Source organism: Lynx canadensis, chromosome A2, assembly GCF_007474595.2.
Source record: "Lynx canadensis isolate LIC74 chromosome A2, mLynCan4.pri.v2, whole genome shotgun sequence".
Taxonomy (NCBI): Eukaryota; Metazoa; Chordata; class Mammalia; order Carnivora; family Felidae; genus Lynx; species Lynx canadensis.
In genome coordinates this window covers 29739019-29754656 of record NC_044304.2, presented here as the reverse complement: position 1 = coordinate 29754656, position 15638 = coordinate 29739019, and the positions used below count along the sequence as shown (strand labels likewise).

General features: G+C 42.3%; 1 protein-coding gene across 2 annotated transcripts in view; it reads right to left on the bottom strand.

Annotated features, from left to right (window-relative positions):
• PTPRG (protein tyrosine phosphatase receptor type G) overlaps positions 1–15638 on the bottom strand; it is a 713510-nt gene that overhangs the window by 33182 nt on the left and 664690 nt on the right. For both annotated transcript variants that reach the window (XM_030307145.1, XM_030307144.2), the window contains 2 exons: positions 8859–8950; positions 845–941 (listed from right to left, as the gene is read on the bottom strand). In XM_030307145.1, the coding sequence (XP_030163005.1) occupies positions 845–941; positions 8859–8950 (189 nt within the window). The remainder of the gene's footprint in view (positions 1–844; positions 942–8858; positions 8951–15638) is intronic.

Below are 15638 nucleotides of genomic sequence, written 5' to 3'. Positions count from 1 at the left end.
AAATATAAGTTAACTTTAAATGGGTGAATTTCATATGGTATGTGATTTTTATCTCGCTAAAGCATTATAAAAAGCTTTATCTACAGTAGTGTTCAAATTTAAATGGTTCAATTTAATGCACTATAAAAGCCTATGGAATGTGTTCCTTACCATAGTGTATGTTAGCCATAAACATGCGTGTCCCTGACCTTAATAGCAAAGCATGTATTATCTGCCAGTGACCCAAACCCCACTGTCTATCAGAAGTAGCATTAGAGCCACAGAAGTAGCCTGTGCTCCTAGCGTATTCCATAAGGCTCTGTAAGACGGATGTTTGTTTGTGTCCCTAACCACCAGAGTACTCTTGACCTTGGAAATACGGTATAGAGAACTGAGCACATGGGCCACAAGGAATGGTGACTCTATCACTTGCGGTGTAGACCAACTACCTAGTCTTAGACAACTTTGGCATTCACTTACGTGATTCAATTTTCAGTATTCCTATTTGTATTTAAAACCCTGGCTCCTCGCCACTTAAAAGCAATGTCAGGACAGCCACAGGACATTCAAACTTTGGTTCCCAGCATCAGGTGTGCAATCACTTCATGTGAGAACAGTGAGGCAAGGAACATTTTTTTCAATCACCTTACTCACAAGCTGAGATTTGCCGGCTTAAGGAAAGACTCGGGGCAGTCAATGTCCCCACTTCTTCCTAGACACGGTTGAAGATGGGCTAATGAGAGGTTAACTTGAGAGTGTAATTCTCTCTTGGCATCCTGATTCTGATTGCTTGGCTTTAGGCTTCTACCCAGCATGAAGATTTAATTTCCTCACAGCTGAAGATAGTTTCAAGTTTATTACTTACATGCTAAAATGTTGATGTATCTGTTTTTGTGCTTGTTATCTGGATGATTGGAATGTTCTGCAGTGATGTTCATATCGGCCGTACAGCGTTGGACTTCCTAGTGAAAAAAACATCAAGATTTCAAAGATTTTAGACGCACTTTAGATGTCTAGCAAGGGTATAGGAAGAAAAGAACTATATACCCCAAAGCATGAAGTATTTACTCACTCCCTAGGATAGCTGCCATTACCTCCCCAAACTCAGCTTCAGAAATAATTGATGTATTCATAACAAACGTACGAAGGATGTGAAGAAGATAAAAGGATTTCATGTTTTACTAATTCATCAATCATCTACTTCATTCCAAACTGGTGACCTAGGCATGGGGGATTACAAAACACGATCTCTTCTTGAGTATGTCCCAGTCTGATGGGGGAGGAACACACACAAAAGGATAAAGACAGTCAAATGTGATTCACAGAAAAGAGGCCTGAAGATACTGTTGCAGGAGCACAAAGAAAGGCTCCTGGCAGGTCATTTACCTCAGTCTTAGAGGATGAACAACAATTTCCCAGTCAGAGGTACAATCTCCACCATCATTTGCAAAATGCTTACAGGCCACATAGCTTGTTTTATAACTGCCTGAGTGCAAATTGATTATATTCCGTCATGAAGTGACACTATATTAGCCTGGTGACCTGTCCTTATGTGGCTCAAATAGATCCAGATTTGCTGAATTATTTGTGAACTCTTAGTTTCATTTACATTATCCTTCTTTACAAAACCAACAGTGGAAGAGGGACCTCTTCAGGACCTTAGCCACGTATGGTAAACATCATCCATTAGCCTCCTGCACGATGGCTGTAAAGTCAACATTTTCTACAGTGTACGGTTCAAACCCAAGAAAGTACTGGGGCTAACTAATAAGGGAAGTGATTAGCAGCGCACAGCTGTTGCAAAGAGCAGGAGCAAGTGACAGAAAATTATCAGGAGAAATGTTTTACACGTGACAGATGTAACAGAGTTTAGGAGCGTGCAGATTTTCTTTTTTTCCATGAAGGAGATGCGTAGCAATTATCGATGTTTTCCATAGCATTTACATGAGGCATAATGAAAACAAGGAACTGGTTGTCTTTTAGATTCACAAAGTACTTCCCAGTGAGGAGTCCCTCTCTTCTTTCCAAGGAGGAACTAACTCACTCTAATTCAAGAATTTAAAGTCTAAAAACAGTGGGGTCATTATCTATTCAAAGAGACCATGCTCATGAACTCCTGATTCTTGGCAGATGGACATTCATTTTTTTTTTTTTTTTAATTGTAGACCTGCCCTGTTGTCCATTAAAAGAAAAAAAAAAAATAAAAAAAGTCCAGAGGCACTAATGCCACACGCTTCTCTTGGGAAAGTGTGTTTGTTTCACAGCAGTTCTTACCCTTTCCTTACTCTTCCTAAACGTGATACACTCCGCTATTTTCTATTCTAAAATGGTGTATGATCTGTGGTTTTGCAAATGCTGGTTTAAAGGGACTCCAGGCTTTGGTACTTTTCTCTAGAATGAGAAAAAGTATAGGCCCAAAGCGATGAGTCTGAGATCTTAAACATCTACAAACACTTAAGCAGTGCTACCCATACTCAAAGTATTGGGGATACTGGCCGCTTAGAATTGCCCTGAAAGCCTGAGGTCTATTCTTCAATAGTTCCAGGGACAGAATACCTTTGAAAATGGATTTGTATTCTGGAAGACATTAGTTCAATCTATACGGAAATCCTTGAAGTAAGTTGACATCCCTGTTTCTGGGTTTTGAAGGTCATACTTTTAGCACGGGCTGGGTTCCTAAAACATCTTGTGATAAGAGATTACAGCATTAATTCACTCTGAGATTCACTCGGTTTATTGCTTTTTGTCTCTCAGCGTGTGGATCTGACCACCCTAGTGTGGGCCTCTATTATAATATAATGCAATTGACCACGACTGCTTGGAAGCATCTGTCTGCACTGTTTAAAGCAGTCATTCGATATCGCCAATGAAACTCTCTGTTATCTAAAACCCCTGGTCTGATCCATTGCCTCTATTTCACTTTTCCAATTATGTGAATGACAGAAAACAAAGAATAGTCATAAATAATGTTAAATCTGATTTTATTAGAACCCGAGGGGGTGTGCCTAAGGCCTTCTGATTTTGTCTTGTGGATAATAACGCCATCTGTAATTCCTTGCAGAACTGTGTGGCTCATTTAGATGCTGATACTATGATCTGATCCTGGAGTGGCTTTTCCCCATCAGAACTGGAATTCCAAAGTTAATGTGATTTTAATAGGTGTTAAAACCCTTTGAAGAGACACTGGCTGACAGAGTGTGTATAGCAAAGCTACCTATTGGGCACTCTGATATATAGTTTTAAGATTTAAGCTTATTTGCATTTTCCTGTCCATGTAACAGAGTTGAAATTCTCAAAATGAATATTCTGAGTATCGACAGGCACACCACCACAGAAGAAAGCCGAGTAAAAACAAGAGACTTAAAAATAAAGTAAAACTGAAACAAAACGCCCCAAGTTGACATATCCAGAATTCTTGACAGACAGAACAGGGGAAATCTCCTGCTGCCTGGAGTCAGTGATGTGAGAAGCTACTGAAAAGGCACATGGAGACCTACTGCCCTACCATTCTATGGCTCAATTTGAAACTGACAGAATAAAAATCCATCTGGAAATCTTCCAGATTATTCAGCTTCACAAAGAAAGCCAACAAGAACACATTTTGGACCAGGTGACCAAGTGTGAGACCCGAGTATACAGAACATTCTTGGTGGGAGTTCAGACAGCCTACAGTTGTATTAGGGACAGGGCCCACGAAAGACTGATTAGTTTAGGTCATTGCTACGGTCTGGTGCTTGCCTAGCGTCCGGCACAGAGCTGGCCCTCGTTGGATACCGGTGACATGCCATCTTCCTGCCTCTCAGGCTACAAACAGCTGCCATGCCAAATTTCTTCCTGTGCTGCCTGGACTTTGTTATTCTCTTACTCGGAAATCTCTGGATAGGTCCCGGATTCCTTAGCCAGGCTTTCACGATCCCAGCCCAGATCTGCCATCTTCCACCAGCTCCCTTCTCCTTCCGGACAGTTTTACCTCTGTGCCCTTTGACAAGACCGTAGGATCTCCTGCTCTTTGCTTCACTGCCATCTGCCTTGGCAAGAATGCCTGTCCTGCTCACCCCTGGTCTGAATCCATCTGTCTTTATATACAGTGACTGCCTAACCCTTCCAGAAAAACCACCCATTTTTATCACAGCACCTATTATCCTGTAGCAGATCTATAAAGTAAAATGACCTTGTGCACACTATTTGTGAATTGGGCTAATTCCCTCTCTCCTCACCCTTCACAAAAACCTCAACGCAACTGTGGTTTTCTTCTTGCTAAGGGTTTAGAAATGTTTTAAAGACCTTTCAGACCTTAAGTGGCATTCTGTCACGGGCTTCTGCCATTTTGCAGGCCGCAGCCTCATGGAGCATCCACCCCTCTATCTGGCGATGCCCTCTTACGTGTCACTGGCAACATCGGAACGCTGCATCTTACATAAAGTGATTGTGGCCACTGATCCCTCGAGTGCACGGGCTCAGGTGGACAAAGCTTTGTTCTCCTGATTTAAGATGAGCAACCCGCCCAAATTTAGCTCAGCTGGAGTTAATGGTAATAGAGGTAATTCCCCCAAAGGATCTTGTCAAGGAGTATTGGACCTCTGGCCTCATCTCTGCACTCAGCCTTTCACCTCGTGATGCTCCTGACCCCTGCCTATTAATTCTGTCGACCCACACAGCCTCAGAGCTCTCTCCGTTTGAAAGTTAATGCTAGCACTGCGCCTTTGGAAGCCTCCTGGATTAGGACTGTGGAGGCCGGGGAAGAGTGAGGTTGAAGTCAACGCAGGTAGCCAAGGGAACAGAGGCATCGAACGCCATCCTGAGACAAGGATTGATGTTATTTCCAGTGACTGCAAAATCTGCTAGAGGTATAATGTTGCCAGCTTTTAACAGTCTCCAAAATTTATCTGACAAGGACAAAATGCTTGCTGCATCACCTCTAGACAAAGACTCAAAATTACCGGGGAATCGTTTTTCTCATTCTCCTCCAAGCAGCAAAATTCTGAAAATAGGACAGCTATTCACCATTTTTTTTTTTTTCATTTCTGTCCAAGATTTTTAAACAAGATGGGGCAAATAGAAATTTTGGTGAAATAATAAAAAAATTCATGGAAGCTTTTCTTCTTCTTTGCCCTCTTCCATCCAGAACTTTGTCAGTATTATCACTTATTTTGCTTTGCCCACCCTAGTCTCCACTGCCACCAGGAGGTGAAAATCCTAGAGGGCAAGGTCTCAAATTTACCTCTGTGCTTTATGTTATGTCCACAGAATAAAAGGTTCTCATGAATAACTGTCAGATGAATTGTTTGTTCTCTTAATAGCCACACATCAATTGTTAAGTGGTATTTATAATTTTCAGGTTAGTTCTTTGACTAACTTTAGGCCTCTATTCAGATGCTGTATAAAATTTTCTAAGTCAGGGGCGCCTGGGTGGCTCAGTCGGTTAAACGTCTGACTTCGGCTCAGGTCATGATCTCTCGGTCCGTGAGTTCGAGCCCCGCGTCGGGCTCTGTGCTGACAGCTCAGAGCCTGGAGCCCGTTTCAGATTCTATGTCTCCCTCTCTCTCTGACCCTCCCCTGTTCATGCTCTGTCTCTCTCTGTCTCAAAAATAAAAATAAACGTTAAAAAAAAAAAATTAAAAAAAAAATTTTCTAAGTCAGATTCTCAGCTATCTGGTTGGTAGGCTCTGGACCATAAAGACCATGTAATGGGCTCCCAGTATTTTTAATGGGGGGATTCCTTATTTTGGTGGTTTCCTCTCCTGCCTTCCCCTGCCCCCCCCCCCTTTTTTTTTCTGCCAAGACAATTGTTGGCTTATCAGCTGCATGATCAGTTTTAGACAGTCACTGGTAGTCTTGATTTTTTCTCCTTCTGACTCCAGGTCACCATAGGATACTACTTACTGAGTCTGGAGAGCATTGAGGTAAAACATGTGGGCTTGAGTCACATATCCTGGTCCTAAAACCTAACTTCTGCCATTTCACATCTGAGCCACTCAAAGCCTCAGTTTTCCTATGGGTAAAGTTTCCTCATTTGTAAAATGGGGACAATAGAATAGTACCTCTATGAAGGGCAGTTCTGAGAAACGAGTGAAATAATCCAAGTGCAGTGCTAAGAAAATGCCGGCCACCGTTATTCCACTTAAAAAGATGTGGAAATCTGGGGTTGACTTTTTTAGTCTCCTATCATAATGAGGGTGCTGTTTTGGCTTTTTAAAAAGATTTATTTTGGGGCGCCTGGGTGGCGCAGTCGGTTAAGCGTCCGACTTCAGCTCAGGTCACGATCTTGCGGTCCATGAGTTCGAGCCCCGCGTCGGGCTCTGGGCTGATGGCTCAGAGCCTGGAGCCTGTTTCCGATTCTGTGTCTCCCTCTCTCTCTGACCCTCCCCCGTTCATGCTCTGTCTCTCTCTGTCTCAAAAATAAATAAACGTAAAAAAAAAAAAATTAAAAAGATTTATTTTTAATGTTTACTCATCTTTGAGAGAGAGAGAAAGACAGAGCATGAGTGGGGGAGGGGCAGAGAGAGAGGGAGACACAGAACCTGAAGCAGGCTCCAGGCTCCGAGCTGTCAGCACTGACCCGATGCGGGGCCTGAACTCATGAACTGTGAGATCATGACCTAAGTCGAGGCTGAACTGACTGAGCCGCCCAGGTGCCCCAGGATTTTTTTTTTTTTTTTTTAAGTAATCTCTACACCCATTGTGCAGCTCAAACCTACAAGATCAAGAGTCATATACTCTCCACTGACAGAGCCAGCCAGGTGCCCCAGTTGTTTTGTTTTGTTTTGTTTTGTTTTGTTTTGTTTTGTTTTTTTAATTGCACAAAATCTCTTTTCCTGACCTTCTTTTACAGTCTTTTACTATCTCATTTGTAACACAGCCTTAATAATTTCTTAAATAGCCTGTTACCAGTTGTCCTTTTTAGCAGAGCAGCCAAAAAGGACTACCAGTGTTCTAAAATAGTTCAAAATCTCCCTCAATTAGAAGAGGACGGTAGATTAACAAGTTTTCCTGTCTCATTCCTCCCATTATGTCGCTGCCTTATTGTTCTTTTCAGAAGAAAGGATAATCTTCCTATTCTGAATAGCCCTGATTTTAAACCATTCGAACCAGGAGGGATTGTGAAGGGACAAGGGCAGAACAATGCCTCCCCTATCCCTGCCCTTTTGGGCCCCTCCCTTAACCACCAGCTAATAAGATTTAAGCTATAAAGTTCAATACAGGAGACAAAAGCTTCCAGCCAGAGTGGATTTTTTTGTTTTGTTTTGTTTTAGGACAGAAATAGGGTGCAGATGCCCAGAATTTGTTAACAGGCTTGACTGTGATGCAGCAAAGCCCATTTTAAGTCAGATCAAGTTTATAGAGGTGTAGCTGATTATTTTGAATAATTAAATGGTGTCAAAACCAGCTGTGATGAATAGCACTGGGGGTCTCAAATCATAAATAATTGAGAAACTGGAGTTGCATTTGGTCATCCTGATCAAATTCTGTTCTCCAGAGGATAAATGTTTGTCCTGAATACCATCAACATTGTTAAATGCCTCAATATTCTTGCTCAGTCATCCAGCCAACAGTCAATTGAACTAAATCACTTCAACAGCACACACATTTGCTGTCCTCATGAATACAAAATGTTTGACTTTAAACCATGTTCTCTGTAGTTGAATAGGCACCTTTTTTGGTAAGCATCTAACAGCCGCATTAAGTACTCGACATATTTTTGTTTGTTCCATGATACACAGGACTTTGACGAATAAATCAGAGGGTCCCTTCTCTCTACTACCTTTGCTTCGGTTTTGCTCAGAAAAACACAACACAACAAAACAAAAAACCAAGAGAAATAGTTGTCAGTATAACTGCCTTTATGATGGCCTCTGGGGACTCTGGCCTTGCACGGAGACAGGGGCTTTGGGTCCTGTGTTTATTTCTCATTGTGCGTCCTTTCCATCACATCATTTAATCCCCATCACCCATTTTGGGAAAAGAGATGGGCCGTAAAGCATCATCATCATCGTTTCCATTTTAAAGGAAGAATGAGAGAAAGGAACCGACTCACCCACAAAGCTAGAAGACAGCTGAGCTGCCACGAAAACTTGGCCCCCTTGGCACAACTCTTGCTGCCAGAGATGTGCCTTAGTTAAGCGCCTCGGTGAAGAAAAGGGCAGTCTGTTTAATAGCTCCTCATTGACGCCCTGTCACTGCTGAACTGGCACGGAACCCGGAGCTGGCAGGGCGGTGCGCGCTGCGCTCTACCTTGCTCCCCGCACAACAGTTCTTAGAATCACAAGGGCTGCGTTAACCCGTGTCTTCTCTCCAGGGAGTGACAGTCGCGAGAACGACAACCATCAACCTTCGCACGGGCTTCACAGTTCACCCGGCGCTTTCACAGACGTTCAGCATTCACCTCTTCCCACCGTGGGGCCGTCCGTGACGCGAGCACCACTGTTAAAAGCGAGGGACCCAGGGAATCGGAGAGGAGGTGACTGGCCCGAGGATGAGGAGGCACCCTACCTACCGTGCAGTCGGCCCCCTCAACACCTCGTGCACCCAGAGACACGGACCCTACCCTCGGCGTGAGGACTACTGGCCCGCTCAGGATTAAGATGAAGACAGGACCGGGGGGCGCTTGCCTCCTCTCTACCCCCGAGTCCGCTCTTCCGTAGAAACGCATGTTCAGGACATGGGTGACCAACTCCCTCTCGCCTAATGTTTACTGGGATGAGAGTGCTTGTCACAGTTGTAAGTGTGACGCAGAAAAGCAGCAGCAGCAGCAGAAAACCGGTCTCCACTTTTCCCACCATTGTTTTGTTATGCCAGAATGAACTCAGCTCGAGTTTCTAACAAGCCTCACACAGTAAGGGTTGGGTCTCGGGAAGTTACTTTTCAGTCTCGAAACCTACCTCAAAATCCTCGGAGAACCCATGCTGGTTATTAGAATACAGCTCACCGATGTGTTTAACAAACTGTTTGACAGGAATGGCTTCCATGTCATCTGTGGGGATAAAATGATATTCAGAGTCACACAGAATACACTTCAATAAAACAAGTAACACGGACAAGGGATTATTAAAGACAAACATTTGACTTTTGCAAAGAGTGCTGTAATTCGGTCACCTGAAGTAGAGGTCCTCAAGAAGAGTCTCAGGATGTATTTTACATTTCTATCTCATAATGGTTTTGAATGCCGAGAAGCAAGGTTAAATACAGGTTTGTTTCCTTTTCAAGTACGTAGGGGATTACTTTTTTTTTTTTTTAAATGTTTTAGGCAATTTACATAGTTAAATGACCGCATCATACTCTCAACTGAAAGTCTGAACCTACCTAAGGTACCTCATTTGTCAAGAAATTTTATCACAACCTAAGATTTCTCAAAAATTGCTCTGCAGTGGGGTCCAGCTTGAACTTGGAGCATCTCTCAAGTCGAAGCAATCTTTATACACAATTACAGATCGATGCCATTGTACCAGCTGGCTTCGGGTACAATGCCATCTATGTTTAAATGTTCAAAATTTGAGTTCAAGACAGCTGTGTCTACACGATGCCAAATAATCAGTTTGACTGAATTAACTGGATTTTTTGGGTGTTGACAGACTAGGTAGAGATTCAGGAAGACTCCACTTTCCAATTTATTGCAACGTTGTCACTTCAGAGGGACGCTTTCGGCTATACGAGCCCAAAGTGTGTTTTAAGCTGCTTTGTCCAGATCCAGCCTGATACTTGAGTACTGGCCGTAAAACTGCCACACCCCACTAACTGGAGCTCCCCAACCTCCTTCCCTCGACCCTCCCCCGCAAATATTTCCTTTTAAAAATACTCTGCTGAATTTGAGATAAACAACAGACATGACATTTACTTTATTCAGAGTGAAAGATCTTTGGCAAACGCACAAACATCTAAACTGCCACAGATGCTTTTCTTAGCAAAGGGTATGAAGATCTGTATGTGTAAATGAGGTCCTACTTTGGCAAGAATGTTATAGATCCAGGCCTGACAATCTGATTTCTCTTCATCTGGTGACAGTTAACATTGACTATGTCATTCCTTCTCTACTTTCTTTCGAGAGAGCAAAGCTCCAGGGTGGCTTTTTGCATCTATTGACATTTTCAAACTTGAATCATTCTTAAGTGGAAAATAGCATCTCTTATACTTTGTTTAAGGAAGGTGACTTATATGTTCATAATCCAAATTGCTTCGCATAGAAACGTTATTTATCAAATAGGTGGTGCTCTGTAAGCACAAATTCTTTCTGTGTGAACAATTAAAGACCTAATCATTTTAATAGGCCACCTTATGAAAAAAATTGCCAAGTTATTTACAAATATTTCAGGATTGAAGATGTTCATGAATATGCAATCATTTTGCACGCCCAAGAAATCTATAGCTCCCATAATGATGTAACCAGCATTAACAAAGTAAGCAGAGCCAAAACGTTTCTCCAGAATATTGAGCAGAATGCACAGTTCAAGAAAAATTTCCAAAATTATCTGACTGACTTCCCTTCAAATGTTTAGGAGTAAGCAAATTCTACAATTAAGATCAAGTGGCAGAGAAATTAAGCTGAGGCTGAAGGGTTAATATGTACAAAACCAGAATCTCAAGAAGATTAACCCAAAGACACTCACTTTTGGACAAGGGGCAAAACGAGCGACATGAGATACAACGTAACCCTGTGAACACTATAGAATGCAGCCTCCCACTTTATTTAGAAACCCAAAGACACCCCTTTCCGAGGGAGACATCATTAACAGGCATAAATAGGCTGAGGGCAACATTTATCCCATGATAGCTTAGAATTTTAGAATTCCAATACATTTACGGGGCACAGGGACTGTAGTTTAAAGAAAGAAAAAACAACAGGTCAGCTTTAGAGCTATTTTACTCTGCAGAGTCAAAAAACAAAAAAGGGCAAAACCCACGGCATTTCAGAGGCCAAAGCCCACCTCAAGTCATTAAAAAAAAAAATGCTTTTAGGGTAACTATCATTTTTTTTTTCTTTTCTGCCAATTGCTCAGGTATAGTATTCAAGCTAATGCCATACGTGCTCAGAAATCAGTCTGCCTGCTATCCCCCGTGGCTAGAGCAGGAGAAATCCAGCAGAGCTCAGTATGATAACCATGGAAATATATGACTCACTAGTGTCTCCAATTAGCTTCTTCATCCAAGGAAGTGTAACCACACCCCTCTGCATTTCCAGGCACCACCAGTAACGTCATGAAACTACCAACAGGCACGCGCACGCACACACACACCCACACACACACACCCACACACGCTCAGCACGGACCACCACCAGCTACCCAGGTAACATCGTATTTGTCTTTCAATCAAGATACATGAAGCTGAAGGGTCATAAATCTTTTTTTGGTCAATATTATGATGAATATAAGGCTATGACTAATTCAAAGTCCTAATAGTTTTCCTCTTAAATTTCTCTCAGCAAGAACCAGGTAATTAGAAAATTACCGTAACTAACAGAAGGCCAAGCAATTAGGACAGCAGCATAGACCTGATCTCAGCTTTTATCTGGAAAAAACCCTGTGGTGTTAGAGGTCATCCATATGAAAGATGCTTTTTCACCGAAGTATGTTCCGTTGCTGAACGCAGAGGACATTAGCAGCACTAACTATGGACGAGGCACTTTTCTATGCCCTTTAGGTGCATTAACATGTACTTAAATCCTCTCAACAACCCTGGGAGATAGAAGCTATTTTCCTACCCATCTCACAGTTGGGAAAATAAGCTCAGAAAGATGAACTAAAAGCTGGACCATGGCAGGGGAAGCGGGTCGCGGATCCAAGGTCAAGAGAGAATGGCTGCTGTCTGTGTATATGGGCCAAGTGAATGGGAAACCACTGGAGGAGGCATTTCCTGAGCACCCAGGACTCAGCCGGACATTAGGGAGATGGTCTCCGCCCAAGGGCACATTTGTGTTGGAGAAGCAATGAACGTAAGCAGGTGCAGGCAAGAACAGCATGTAATTACATGGTGAAGACTCCCAAGTGCCATAAAAGGGAGGGGTTTGATGACTCAGGCAAAAATAAATGTTACCGATGTAGTGCTGATAAAGAAAATAAAACTATGAGCTGGCATCAAAGGGAAGAGGTTTGACCTCCAGGTTAGATGGGAGATTGTTAGGATATATAATGAAACGGTCTCAAGATAGAGTGGGTATAATGAGAACAGAATCACCGTTTATTAAGCCCTAGACTGGTTACCAGGGACTGTGCTAAATGCTTTCGGTACATTTACCTTTACCAGAACTACGTGAAGGGGGCATTGTTATCCTCACATTGCACAGGAGGTAACGGAAGCAACATGTCCAAAGGGACCGATAACTCAGTAGGCAGAGCTGAGATCTGAACCCTGGTGTACTGAATGCAAAGCTCTTTCTCCTATGTGCTGTGATACATAACTTGTCTACATTCTCCGATTTCAAGGAAGAACAAGGAGTTAAACCGAGTATCTTGGTTTAATTAGAGTCCCTTGGATAAAATGTTATGTTTAAATTTTGTGCCAGCATTTTTTGTTTCAAGTTTTTAAGTTCCAGTTAGTTAACATATATGGTAATATTGGCCTCAGGAGGAGAATTTAGTGATTCATCACTCACCTGTAACACGCAAGTGCCCTCCTTAATATCCATCATACACCTAGCTCAGGCCTTGCCCACCTCCCTCTATCAACCTTCGGTTTGTTCTCTATAGTTAACAGTCTGTTGGGGCACCTGGGTGGCTTAGTTGGTTAAGCATCTGACTCTTGATTTTGGCTCAGGTTCTCATGGTTCGTGAGATCAAGCCCCGCGTGGACTTTGCCCTGACGGCAAAGAGCCTGCTTGGGATTCTCCCTCTCTCCCTCTCTCCAAAGAAATAAACTTAAAAAAAAAAAAAAAAAGTCTCTTGTGGTTTGCTTCCCTTTTTTCCCCTTCTCCTATTTACTTATAGAATTTTCAGGGCGCCTGGGTGGCGCAGTCTGTTAAGCGTCTGACTTCAGCCAGGTCATGATCTCGCGGTCCGTGAGTTCGAGCCCCGCGTCAGGCTCTGGGCTGATGGCTCAGAGCCTGGAGCCTGTTTCCGATTCTGTGTCTCCCTCTCTCTCTGCCCCTCCCCCGTTCATGCTCTGTCTCTCTCTGTCCCCCCCAAAAAATAAATAAACGTTGGAAAAAAAAAATTAAAAAAAAAAAAAAGAATTTTCATATAGTGAAGATTTAAATTCAGCAAAAATGAGAGTACTGCTTTTATCATTAAATCATCCTGTTATAAAGTGCTTGGTACAGTCAGCTGAGAATCAGCACCTTAAGGGTGAGATTGTTATGCGATATTACTATTTATACTTTGTTCCAAGATTTCGGCCTTTGGTGGCTGGAATTAAACTTCATATACAAGAGACCTTTTATTTTGGGCAGTCCACAATGAAACACCCTCATGTACCACTTCTGAGGAAGCCTGGAATTGGTCTCTGGTTTGTAGGTACCCAAAGCAGAGCGTTGGAAGACTCAAGACTGTTGACCTTGAATACAACACTATAAGGAACAAAGAACACACGGAACACAGAGAGAGGCTACTTCCAAATCTAGTTATGTCTCTGTTGTACTTGCATCTTTGGAGCCATTAGTGGGAAATCACCCTTACATTGGTGTATGGTTCTAAGCTACTTTCATAATCTTAGTCTGCCTTCTCTTATTCTTCAGGAATAACAGATACACAAAAAGGGAAAAACTTCACTTTCTTGTCTGTCTTCGCACAAGTAAATAAACAAACATTTTGAAAAAAGAAAGAAAAAGTCAGTAGCCGAGACTTCTTGAACGGAACATCAGCTACAGGTAGGTGCTGCAGACAGGGCTCAGGCAGCTCTGTGGCAGGGTATTTAGCCTGTAACTTGGTAAGATTGTGTAGCGTCCTTCTTCTCGGTTACTGATGATGGAAAGCATTCTGCGTGTATCAGGCACCTCGGGGAAATGGTGGCCAGAGCAAGATGGCCTGGTGGTGGGACTTCAAACTCTCTGCGGTTCTTTTTCCTCGTCTGTGAAATGCGAATAACTACCTAATTCATAGTGTTACAAAAAGCAGATGAGTGCTTGGCATTTACTAAATGCTTCGTAACTCATTTATTGTTGGGTGCGAATTGCTTTATATGCACAGCCCTATGATTTCCGGGGGTGATTACCCATTTTATAGACAGGCAAACTGACTACAAGAGACCAAAGAGCTTGGCCAATGTCCACTGTCATTATCAACTGGTGGGGCCCAGGCCAACTCCAAAGTCTCATCTCTTCTACCTTATTTCACGTCTCTCGACCTTCAATTGAACGTACACGGCTAGAGGGCAGAAAACCACAATAATGCATTTTAAAGAAACTTTGACTTATAACGAATGAAATGATACACTTTGGCTTGAAGAGTAAGCTTCGGTAAACCTGGAGAATTCACACTAATATTCTGGTCACCGTGATGATGTCAAGTAAAAAAAAAAGTGTTGTAGTGTTTACCTTCCTGCCAAGATGCTCAGTGCTGGGGTCAACTGGCTTAACGTCTATTTTAGAAAATACCGTACTGGCAGGGTGTGGGTACATAAAGAATTACAATGAACATTCCAGAGGGCCTTAAGTCACCTACTCTGCCACCAATCTCTGTGAAGTTTGTTTAATCCATTCAAGTTCCTGCAACCCTATGGCAAATCCCAACCCAATCTGTCCTCTGGCAAATTCATAAGAAGAACCTATAAAGCCCCAGCAGAGTCACTGGATCAAGTCACTCCTGCTCAGACCTCACCCCTGGTCCCCCAAGTCCCACAACAGGATTGTCAACCACCTCTCTAGTGCACAGTCCCGGATTTCAGGAACAACTCAGTCCCTTCTTGTGTCTGTGCTCTCAGTTCCCAGAAGCCAAGTTCAGGTCTCTGTCTGCACTTGGTAATACCTCTGTGTCCACTTAGGAAGATAAAGCAAACATGAAATAAAGGAACATTACCGTGATTTTAGTTTCCGAGTTAGAGCACAACAAATAGATTTTTGTCTAAATCAGACTCTTTGGATGCAAGGAGTGTTGCAGAGATTGGAACAGTTTATTTCCTGCCATAACAAGAAATCTCTTTTCATTTATGACACAATGAAGTCAATAAAGAAAAGGCTTCATTATAGTCAAAAGACCAATGAATCTCCTTTGGAGATAATCTCTGTATAAATAAAATATGCCAACAAGGTTGGTTTAATCCCAAGGGTTTTAAACTGCATGTTTAAAATCCCTTTATATGCTGGCACCCTGCTGTAGCAAGTGACCTTCAAATTATTAAGATGTATTTTAACTGCTGGAAAGGCATGAATCATTTCTGGATTTCCAAGCTACTGGTTAGCAGCAACATTTTGTTTTCTAATGCTCTTATTAGCAAGTTGGATGTTCTAATTTCCAGAAAAAACACATTTCTAAGGACATTTGTGCTTGACAATATGCAGATTTGGAAAAGCCCTTGCAACATTCTCTCTCATCAGGTTAATTTAATGAACTAAGTTTTGATTTTAAAAAGCTATAATGTAAAGAAAGCCTAAAAGAATAATGCAATACAGTGGAAATAGTTTGATACAGATGACGTATGTACGTAACACTTCAATAGCTGCAATGAAAATATTATTGAAGTTTGTCATTTAAAAGGAGTATCTCAAGATTGGAAACTCTAGATTTTTAAAAGTA